The sequence below is a fragment of the Emydura macquarii genome, unplaced genomic scaffold, assembly GCF_026122565.2.
Source record: "Emydura macquarii macquarii isolate MOO-44397 ecotype Brisbane River unplaced genomic scaffold, CSIRO-AGI_Emac_v2 contig_2636, whole genome shotgun sequence".
NCBI lineage: Eukaryota > Metazoa > Chordata > Testudines > Chelidae > Emydura > Emydura macquarii.
Genome location: NW_027132773.1, coordinates 34,874,869 through 34,887,036, shown reverse-complemented (window position 1 = coordinate 34,887,036; position 12,168 = coordinate 34,874,869). Strand labels below are relative to the sequence as shown.

The window sequence follows — 12,168 nt, the reverse complement described above, 5'->3', positions numbered from 1 at the left end:
GTAGGAGATGTGTTTCTTATTATCAGATCCACAGGTTTAGGCTCTGAACATCCCAGATCCACAGGAGTAGTTCTGTTTCAACATGAATCCAAACACTTAGCTATGAAGGAGAGTTGACAGGGAAGCCCTGGAGTCAACTGGCAGAACCATGAAATCCAAGATAGCATCTGCCAATCCTGCCAACTCCTCAATTCCAGCATGGTGTGATAATACTAAGGAGAGGGGACCTGCTGATAGTCCTTATAGAAATGCAGGTTTTGGACAATATCACCAGATCCAGATCTTCCTCTGAATGGGGATCTGATCCCAGATCTAACAAGAAGCTGATAGGAGAAACAACTGAAGTTAGAAGTTGCAATAGGTATATGGAAGATATTGTCTGCCTCTGCAAGCCAATAAAAGTCTTAGCTGGTGGAGTTAGTAGAAGAAGCAGACTGCAGACTGATGCACTACAGTGTCTCTTCAGGCACTCTGCCTCTTGTTTGGAGGAAAGGAGAGAGAAAAATGCTTTTCCATGCTTCGTTTCTCAGATCTCGGTGTGGAACCTGAAAGATCTGTGGGGGCATGTGGATCAGAGTGTACCTGTGATGTAACAACAATAGATAGAACTGGGAAAGATCCAGGAAACTGGATATAAATAACTGGGAAAGGATATATATAACTGGATATAAATAACTGAGAAAGTTATTTGGATCCGATAGTTTTCTCAGAACCATATTGTTGGAACAATCCAATGATACAGAGTCTTTGGGGTTCAGATCTCTGGTGAGTTTCAGATCCATAAGTTCCTGATCTGAAGATGAATCTTCTGACTGAGAAGTTTTCTCTTGCACTGAAAGATGCTTTGTCTTGGCCTTCTTTTTCCTCTGAACCACGGGTCTGGACCCTCAATGCCCTCAGTCGCAGATTACCCATTGTCCACAGCTGTTTTGGTGAGGGGCTGAGCTCTTCTCAGAACCAGGTCCAGAAGTTTAGCTACTATATGCTTAGTCATCTTGGAACTGGAGCTCGGTGCAGTGGCTGACTTAATCAATAATAATGCCTTCAGCAACCAGAAGCACCTGATGCCAATTCAGAACCCTTAATCTTTTTGTCAGAGGCTTTGGAAACCTCCAATCCAGGAGATTTAGATGTTAAAACTTCTTGAAGCAAAAGGGCTTGAAGCCTATTTTGTTCCTCTTTCCCATCATATGGAGAACAAGTGTCACAGATGGTACAGCGTGAAGAAGAATGGTCCTCTCCTAAATATTTCAAGCACTGGGCTTGAGTGTCGGATGCAGGACACGACGTGCACCTCTTGATTCCATGTTTCTTGACCTTCAGGTCAGCCACTATAACTGGCACTGATACTAACTAATAAGAACAGTAAAACTATTAGATGAATACAGTAGCTATATCTAATACAGTAGATAACTATTTAGTGTAATAAAGCACTTACCTAAAATGCTTTGGATCCATGGAATCCAGAGAAGGTTCTCATCTGTCAGATCAGCAGTTGGAAGGAACTGAGATGGCAATGACTGCCATACCCCCTTTCATTTCACCCCCAGAATGTGCTGGAATGCTGATGGAACGGGTCGGTGGGGGCATGCGAGTGCTAACGCTCTAACTGGTGCTGCTTACAGAAGGCTCTATCATTCAGCTGCACCTTTCAGCTCATATCCCAAGAGTGTGAATATGCAGAGGACACACGAAGAAGAATTTCCTACCAGTGCACTCAAGTAGTGCTAGTGCTAGCAATGCTCACAGCTAGAGTAGACTGGCTGGAAGTGTTTTGCCATTGTGTCATCCTATACGATCTCAGAGCAGGAGCCACACAAAGGGTAGTGCAAATGGCAGGATACGGGCATATTTGTGATCTCATATGATATCATTGGAGTTCCTCCACATTTACACCCAGGGGCATGCATGGGGGGGGGGGCAAGCGGGGTTGCCCCCCAATAATCGGCAGGAGCACAAAACTCCTCCAGCTCTGGGGATGCAGCGGGAAGAGCAAGCTCCTCTGTGCTCAGGGCTGTGGCAAGGGCACAGAACCTATCCTTCCAAAAGGAGTCAAATTTTTATTCCTGTGCATGCCCCTGTTTACACCAGCGTGACTGAGATCAGCTTCAGCCTCAGATCTTTTAAAAGTATTTTGCTATTGTTTGAAACCAGTACTTTCGCAGCTCAGCAGGTGGCCAGCAGCTGAAAATAACGAGAGAGAGAGAATTCTTGCTCTCAGCTAATGACTTCTGGCAGCTTAAATTCCAACCCTGTTTCTGTGGAAATTGAGGTTGGCTCTGAGAAAACAAGGTAAGGGATAGCCAGTATTTCCTTAACAGCTATATCAGAGGCCAGAAATAATCCATACTGTTCTCTATTCTCTGTGAGGATTCTCAAAGAGTGCCTGGAGGTAATTTCATAGTGAAACTAACTTTTTAAGCAAATACTGTGAAATTCCCTGGTATCTAATGCTACTGTTACCATATTACTAGTCTTTAGGATACTGATTTAGCTTTTATAGTCAAGAAATGTGGGGAGGGGGAGAAATCTATTTTGTCTGGGTTTGTTTTGGCCTTTGTTGTCATATTAGAGGTTTTCTCTCTTATGGTCACCCCTCTTTCTAGGGAAGAAGAGGGTGTGAAATAGAATGGATAAGAATAGATGCGATGCATGACCAAGTCCATAAAGCAGTGTAATAAAATCACTCTTTCCTTGGCCCTGTGGTGCAGTTCTTATAACCACAGGCTTCAGGGGAGGGAAGACAGCCGCAGGAACCTCCCCCTACGCACAAGCAGTGAGTCAAAATGACTTGCGCAAGATGGCACTATGAGATGCCAGTCACATTGCTGATGGGACGTTGCCTACAAGCAAGGTGGTATGTCCGGTCCTCCAGCTGGCTAGTGTGCATGCTGCCCTCAGGAGCAACTACTAGCTGGCAGCAGTTAAGGAGTACATGCTCCTCTGCTGAGAGCAGAAGTAGCATGCTCCTTTCTGTGTGCGGTGCTGGCTCACTGTTCCAGAGCGGTTCCTCAATTGTCAGTTGCAGATCTGCCTACCCATCACCAATCTTCCCTCTGGGATTTTTTTTCCTATCAAGTCATGACTTAGTGTAAGATTTTTAAAGGCACAAAAGGCAGCTAGAGGCTGGTTTGCCATCTTCCCCTAAGCCCATAAGCTAAATAGGCTTTTGTAATGGAGTCCTTCATTGGGGCTCTGGAGACAAGATTGTCCCCCATCTGCCTGTCTCTATGGTTCCTATTACCTTGGTATGTGAGCACTGTAAGGCCACAAGGCACCAGCAGAGACACTCCAAGGCTGCCACTGTAACACTGAGACTACGGTGCAACCTGCAGCCCCTCTGCTTCACTTCCATGACCATTAGACACACACCTCTGTGCCTCCTGTACCCCATCATCCCTGAATGGGGGCATTGACAGTGCTCCTACAGCACATGGTCTCCAGTGTGCCAGAGGGACTGAATCCCCATATGCAGCCAAGCCACAGCGGTTCCAGTGCCTTTGAGGCCTTCCATGACCTTTGCACAGGATTAGGCCATTGAAAGATTATTTAAAGCATAGCTATGCCAGTCTATAAAACAGGGAATTCGTTCTCAGTGGATTGCTTGCTTTCCCTTTCTTTTTGCCTAGATTGGAATTAAATATTAATTTTGCTTTTTGGCTGTAACTTGTTTTTATCCCTTATTCACAAAATATTTATATTCCGCAGGGCTTGGGTTCGTAAACATCCCTGCCTTAGCTGCACTGATGAGGAAAATGCAGGTGTAGCCAAGTGGTGAAGCTTTGCTAAGGACAGGAGCCCTAGTGAAAGAAGTGGGCCGCTCGGAATTTGATCGTAATTTGTGTAGGTAGAGGGTTAAAATGGTGCAGTTCTAAAATGCCCGTTGTATCTGAATCTAATCCATTTTAAATGGACTTTGAGGGCAGTGAAGAGAATGGGAAAGGAGTGCCTGATTGAAAAGCAAATCCTTCATCCATCCCTAATGAGCTGTTTCTTTTTCTGAACGCTATTTTGCAAGGAATTTATTTTGTTAGTTTGTTGGTTTACAGGAAATAGCATGCCAGTGGCACAATAACAGCTGAGTTACAATAATTACTGAAGGTGTTACACATGTGTGTCACAGCTTGTATAACAATAAAACATTCTCCACTATATTACTTCCGCTTCCTTCTCATTGTTAAATTCTATTGAGGGAACTGGTGTTTAAGGTAAGTCATAGGATGGTTCTATCATGGTTACATATGCTTTGAAATAACCACTCTGTACTTCTTTGCAAAATCCTGCTATAGAATAGTTCAGCTCTTAGTTCACTGAACAGTTATATAACACAAATCATTCCTTTCAGGACAAATAGCTAATTTTCAACCACACTATATAGCAAAAGAAAGCAACAAGCTAAACCGATCAGATGAGCCAATTAGTGATTATACAACCAGACACAGTATTCATGTTGTTACTGCCTGATAAATTTACAACAAAGTAGGCTAAAAGTACATTGCATAACAGTATGAAACAAGCCTCATAGCCAGACATACAAGAAAATTATTATTTAGCAAATGAAACACAATATTAAAATCAAACAGTCATCAGGTGAGTGAGGGCCACAAATTTGTTGTAATTATCTGAGGTCTAGAAACCAGTGGCTAGGTGACAAGCTTTAGAAGAGTACATTATATAGCTCCCACTTTTGCTTCAGAAGAATAAATTTCTGGTCAGCGGCTCAGTTTAAGTTAAATTGACTGCTAATATCTGTGAAACTTGCTTATACAGTAGAACCTCAGAGTTACAGACACCTCGGGAATGGAGATTGTTTGTGACTCTGAAATGTTCATAACTCTGAACAAAACGTTATGATTGTTTCAAAAGTTTTCAGCTGAACATTGACTTAAAACAGCTTTGAAACTTTACTAGGCAGAAGAAAAATGCTGCTTTTTAAACATCTTAATTTAAATGAAACAAGCACAAAAACAGTTTCCTTACCTTGTCAAATATTTTTTTAAACTCACCCCCCCCCTTTTTTTTAGTAGTTTACGTTTAACACAGTACTGTACTTTATTTGTTTTTTTTTTCTCTCTGCTGCTGCCTGATTGTGTACTTCCGGTTCCAAAAGAGGTGTGTGGCTGCCTGGTCAGTTTGTAACTCTAGTGTTTGTGACTCTGAGGTTCTACTGTACTTATTACTTGTCACAGCTATAGCATCGACAGTGCCTTCAGTTGATCTTACGGGGCCTTCAGCAAGGAGATGGCAGCTGAAAAGTATTCAGATGATAAACTTTCTTTGTCCTGCAGTGGATGATTTTCCTGTTTCATCACATGACATTTTTGAAGTCCTTGATGTCTAAGGCCCAAAGGGTCTTTAGATTCTTCTGAGTACTTGGAATGTGCTTCATTCACTGGGATATGCAGTGTATCTTGTCTTTTTACAAGTCATCTCTGGTTCTCTTTAAATTCATTTCATGGATTTTGAACTCAGTGTTATCAATGGACTAGCTAAGAGAGTGCAGGAGTTCTCAAACTTTTTTTTTGCTGGGACCCCCTTTGAAAATATTTCAGGCTGGGATGACCTCCCCCCCCCCCAAAGTGATGTCTCCCCCTTGCCAGGCCATCCCTACCAGCATGCACAGCATGCGACCCCTCCATAATAATCTCGCAACCCCCTGAGGGGTTATGACCCCCAGTTGGATAACCCCTGGTGTATTGCATTCACTTAACCACCTTACCCAAAGAGGGGGTTGCTAATGAGCTGGATTAAATTTTGGCAGATTTTTGGACTGTGGAAGCTGGTGAAGCTTCCGTAATTTAGTCATTCTGTGACTAACCAAGACCATTAACTTCTGTATCTAAATCAAGAACATTTATCCCACTCAGATTTTTATAGTTACCTCCCACAGATCTTTCTAAAAAAGAAATTTAGGCAACTATCAGGTATCAAGAGTCATTTTATATGGCTAATTAGAGTTTGAGAGTTCCAGAGCAATCTTCTGCGGTGTATCCATGTAATTACAACAGTGCAACAGCACTTTAGGGGGTAACCCTTTGAGAATGATGAAAATGAAAGAAGTTAGAGGAGAAACTCAGAAAACAACACTAGCCCTTTACATTTTAAAAGGACTGCCCACGGCCACACAGCTGCCACTAAAATTGAAGGGAATTACCCATTTAAAGTTCACTCACAGAGAGGAGAGAGTTGTTTTCCTTTTTTAAGTGTGAAGCAGTGAGAAACTAAAAGAGAGACAATGAGCACCACAGAACATTAGGAAAGCTGATTATCAGTCAGAAAGCAGGCATGGAGTTCCATGCCTAATTTGTGCATGAGCATCTGACAGGGCCAGATTTTCAAAAGTGTTTATCACCCACTTACTCCATTATGATACTTTATGTAACAGCATGCTTAGCTCTTTTGAATTCATCCATTTTCTCTTTGTGCATCAGGTTCCTTGGTTGTAAAATTGGGGCACTGTTGTTTATAAAAGTTTGTCAAGTGGTTTATGATTCTCAGGTTGAGGTGCTACGTATGTGTAAAATATTTGCTCAGGGACACAGAATGAATCAGTGGCATAAATAGGAACAGAACCCAGGATTCCTGATTTCAGGCCACAAGTTCTGATCATTAGACATACATACTCCCAAGCAACCTTTTTGTTTCAACAGAGGCTGTTTTCTGTATTCACCTGAATCTCCTTCTAGAAGTAGCGAAATTACTACATTATGCCAGTTTTTGTTAGACTTGGAAAACTAACACTGATGCTACTATAACAATCCTAGGGATCATTGTTTCTTCCTGCTCTTAACTATTAAAGACTGGGTTCAGAAGGAACTGTAATAGAGATAATTAGAACTCACTTTTCCACTTCCCCAGTGTGACTGCCTTCCATTCAATCTCCTCTCTAACTACCCTGTATCTTTAAAGCTTCTAAATTTATGATATTGTCTTTCCTTTTTTCCCCTCCTCATGCATCACTTTCCCTTTCTGTTTCTAGGAGAGTCACTGTATGCAGTTTTCGAAAACATTCAGGTTTTTATGTAAAGCATCTTATGTAAGATAAAGTTTATTTGCGTATAGTGTATCCTAAATGTATATCAAATCTATCACAAGATCCAGGGCTGCAAAACTACATCTCTGCCTCTGCTCCATCTGCACTAGGTATCATATGTCAGTTGCTTTATCAGGGTACAGCAGGGGGATCCATTAGACAGAAAGTTCACAGCATAATTAGAAAAAGAACATTTGTTTTCCCAGTCATCCTGTTTTTATCCCTCCTTTTAGAATGTTCTGTTAATTTGAATTAAGCTCACCTTATGTTCCAGCCTGGTCAACCAGGGGAACTAATTGTTTTAAAAGTGAATCGTGCTTGCAAGGTGAGTTTTTTCAAAACCACTCAGATCTCATCCCAAATTCCCCAAAGGATGCTGTGGCAAAAAGACAGCCTTGTCTTAGAATAAACTTAAAGTTTACAGGCTGATGAGAACAGTTATGTAACTGAGAACAGCTGAAGCTGAACAAAGAAACAAACAGTGGCAGGTGGAGGAGACACAGCATAGAAGGCCTGGGGCCAAAGAAACAGTGCAAATTGCTTTGGGCCAGAATCTGCCCATTCTCAAATGAGTGCCCAAGGGAAGAATAAGTGTAAAGAATCGTCCCTCCCACCTTGTGCTTCTCTGCAGTGAGTAGCCTGAGTCCTGATTTTCAGTGCTAGAAGTGGCCCTTTTGCATGGCTGGCCACATGCTGCACCAATGATAAGCCATAGCGGCTACCTGTCCTCTATGTGCTCAAAGGCATTCTGTCAGCCTCTGTTTTCTGCAGGCAAAGAGTACCTCAGGAACTCTCCCTCTGTAGTAACCCATTTATTCAGCTGTGGCTTATACATACTGCTTCAGTCTGGTTCTTTGTATTGAATTGACTAGACTATGGTATGTATATTAGAGCAACTTCAAGTTCTGAGCATTGTTTTCTCGTGTCATTATCTCATTTGAGAAGATGAATTCTAAAGAACTTTTTCATCTTTATGCATTGCGAAGATAACATATTAACTGTGGTGAGATGCCACTGTCTAAGGAGTACATGCAGTCTCTCAATTTATTCCATATTGGTATTTTCTGTCACCATTGTTCGTGTTTTTCCTTCTCACTTCTTCTGTTGCGCATAATTAGAGAACCATGGAGATGTGAGGGGCGTGGGGCTACTTCTGCACCAGAGTGTCAATGGCTGTGGTTAATCAATAGTCGCAATGACCCAGTACATCTACTACTTTGGTGGAGCTGAATTACCTTACCAGCAAGGATGATTTGGAATTTGACTGGGACAACAAAAGTGTAGGGAGGTTAATCTAATGGAGCCATATCCTGTAAAAATAGAGTAAAGGTTTTAGGATTTGGCCTACAGAAAAAAACACTGTGCATGCCCCAAACTCTTGGCTTCTTTCTGGAACCCAAATACCATTATTGCTACACATTAGTTTTAAGCAGCAAGAGCAACCTATAGACAGAAACAGAAATTAACCACACCAACCCACATTGCTTGGGAATTTTTACATTCATTTTCCTCAATCATTTTTAAAATTGGATTAGAATTTATTCTATTATATAGGAAAAAATCAAATAACTGAAAAGTCATTCTTAATGTGCTACCTTGTGTTTCAAGTGATGATTTTTAGGGACTGAATGATAACTGATCTTTTAGAGATTTGCAAATGCCTGGCAAGTGAACATTGTGGCCCAACGCTGTAAATTTCAATTGTAGGTAATTTAATTTCAAAGGAGAGTCTGACCCAAGGTGGTGTGTACAAATGATTGAAATTTCAGAGAGCTCGGAATAAACACCAACCTTCTGATGAGCTAGTTTAGCATGATGCGGCAGGAGAAACAATCTAATTCTGGTTAGCAAGGTCACATTGCTATGTTAAAATTGCCTTTTACTCTTCAACAAGTTTGCTAATTGACAATGAATGTGCAAAGCCCAGGGATTGTTTTGAACCACTATGTCATAGTACATCTAGACTATTATCATTATTTGTATTGTGGTCTCTCTCAAAGGCCCATTTAGGAGTAGGGTTCATTAAGCTAGGTGTTGTTCAAACATATGGTTAGAGACAGTCCCTGACACAAAGAGCTTTCAGTGTAATTTAAAATAAGGCACAATGTGTGCAACAAATATGAGAGGGGAAACATTAGTGGTAAGGAGAACATTTGTTTACATAGGTTGGCTTTGTGTACAGCTTCATTTATATTTTTAAAAAATATATAAAAATTTCAAATTTGGAGGTGTCTTCAACCTATGTCCCCAAACGCTGCCCACAGTACTTAATAGCTAGATGTTTCTGCCAGAAAAATTGGTAGTGACATTGTTTGTTACTGTTCTGCAAATTTAACCTTATCTTCAAAGGACACCAAATGCTGATCCCCTGAAAAAAGTCTAAGTAAACGGGCTACGTGAGGAGAATGTAACAGGGGCTGTGACACCCCCAATCTGTGCATATACATGCACATCTTGGTGCAGAGCCGCTGTATATTCATTCCTTTGCAAATGCTAAAGCTCGAAGGTCTGAAGTAGCAGCTTCATTTAGATTTGTGTGTCCACGTGGTGGCAGCTCTCTGGACACTTCTCCCTAGCTCTGCTCTTCTGCACTGGAATAGCGATGTCACCAAGTTGCTCCTTCCCCCTCTGTGCTACCTACTTCCCTAAGTCCCCACTATCGTTGTGGAACCACAGCAGTTCTGTGGTGTTTTGAGCGGTGTGTTTCTGTTTGTGGGGTCAGCAGGGCTATACAGGAGAGCTGGTTGAAAAAAAGTATATATTTTTTTAAAAAGTAGAAAGAAACTAATAGGTGTTTTGGTGTGTTCATAGTGTTCTGTGGATTTTTTTTCCCTATGAAAAAATTTTGTTTGAGTGACCTCTCCCCATTTTCTCATCTGTTTACAGTGACAAAAAATGAAAGTGATTTTATTTCCCATTGTAACAGAAAATTCCCTCCCTCTCCCCCAAATTGAAATTTTTATTGAATAATGAAAAATTATGATCAAAACAATTTTTAGTGGAGAAGGAGGACATTTTTGCTGAGGTTGAAAACAGTTTGGATGAACAATTTTTGACCCTCTCTAGTCTCCAGTGTGTAAGGGACTGCACTGGGCACAAATAGGATTAGAGGATTGTACCAATCGCTATACAAAAAGGACCTTGTGTGTCAGGGGAGCAGGTGTATACAATCTGTCCCAATATTTGTTGCTATGTAATTTCTGGGGAAAATGACGGGAAATCATTTAATTGCACAATTTTATAGCAAGTACTTTCTAAAAGCACACATTTTGCTTGCTGAGTAAAACAGCACAACAAAGATTGCAAGCCATTCATTTCCCATGTTTTAATGAGAGTGTGGAAGCTACTCGGATGAACATGTATTCTTCTTGGAAATATCATTACATTAAGCTCTGTTGCCAACATTTTCTGTTCACCTCTTAGAATGTATTAATTCCTGTTTTAGGCGATTGGACGCCCACATTTTCCTGCCTATTGGTCTCTGGGATTTCAGCTGTCCCGTTATGGCTACGGCAGCATTGATGTGTTAAAGGAAACAGTTAATCGCATGCAGCAGTATGATATTCCATATGTAAGTATGAATTTTGCAAAGTGCAGTTTAATTATTTAATCACCTTCTCAAAATGAAAAAAGTAAAATAATGATAGAAGGGAACAATTACTTTGTGAATTGTACTGTATGAGGATATTAATAATTTTGTGTAATGATTTTTCAAATAATATCCCTGGAGTTCACAATTTTAAATGATTTTTTTAAAACTTCTAAATCCAGTTCTGCTCTCAGTTACATAATGGTTAATCTGCATTATTTGTGATGAAGTAAATGGGCTAATACATTGGATTTCTCAGAAAAAGTGAGAGCAGAATTTGGCCATCTGATTCTTAATGTTAATCAGAAATCTCCTTTTGCTATGTCCAATATTTTAAATTACATTTGATGACAGATTAATTACTTTTTGAGGATTCGTAAATAAAGTTACATCAATTCTGATTTAGTTAAAAAAATACTAAAATAATTTCATGTTCAAAACTGTCAGGATGTCCAGCACGGTGATATTGACTACATGGATCGTCATCTGGACTTTACCTATGATAAAGAAAATTATGCAGGTCTGCCAGAGTACATTCAACAGCTGAAAAAAGATGGAATGCACTATGTCATTATTCTGGTAAATTAACAATATCACTAATTTTCTCTGTCCATTTATGCTAGGTATTTACAAAGTAGCAGTCACTGAAGTATCTAGGCACCAAAATATCTATGCTATTGAAATCGGTTCTCCATCTTTTTTTCTTGTAACATCATTCATCTGTTTAGTAAACCAAAAGAAACGCTTTACTCACTTCTCATTATAATGCTGTATTGCTTTTATCAGGTACTTCAGTACCAATACTCTTTGTATGCCACAACATTTATTTTTCTCTCACACTTTTCCCAAAGGTTTCTATGAAAATTATGGACTTAAGTTGACAGGGGACTGATTTAATGGCATTTCCCTTTATGAAAATAAACTAATTTTCTTAATATGCATATAGAGCTGAATAGTAGATAAAACTATTCACAAACCTTTTGGAAAACTAGAAATCATCATTCATTTTCCCTTTTATTAGCTTTTTGTTAATATTCATATAAGAAATGTTGTTTGTATGAAAATTTGTGGAAAACAAATTTTGAGCCAGTAGCCGAAATTCATGTAATAATGACCAAGCTAAACTCCTTTTGTGCAGAAGCGGAAGTAGTAGATGTGTCAATTTTTCTAAAAAGACTATTTATTTGCAGCAGATCGGCACACACACACTTGTACTGAAATTACTAACTTTGTGTGACAATTATAGTGAACGCGGTAGTAGGTGATAGAAAATCGGAGGCCAGTATAAACTATTTTTTTTAAAAAGTCCTTGAATATGAAAAATTACTCTACAGATCTTAACAGCAATGCAAAGCTATACTGACTGTGTTTCCTAAGCTATAATCCTGGCACTGACACTGACCTCACATTTCTCCATTAGAGCTGTCCAAAGCCCCTGACCGCTGTGCTGCCAGACAGTTACATAGACCAGACAAGAATCTGGCCACCCACTTTGTGACTGGGACGGTATGAACACATGCCATACACAATACCACTGTGTGAATGC

General features: G+C 40.2%; 1 protein-coding gene across 1 annotated transcript in view; it reads left to right on the top strand.

Moving 5' to 3' along the window:
• LOC137163705 (sucrase-isomaltase, intestinal-like) overlaps nt 1-12,168 on the top strand; it is a 101,659-nt gene that overhangs the window by 32,914 nt on the left and 56,577 nt on the right. The window contains exons 8-9 of the mRNA XM_067563987.1: nt 10,479-10,604; nt 11,070-11,201. Coding sequence (XP_067420088.1) covers nt 10,479-10,604; nt 11,070-11,201 — 258 coding nt within the window. The remainder of the gene's footprint in view (nt 1-10,478; nt 10,605-11,069; nt 11,202-12,168) is intronic.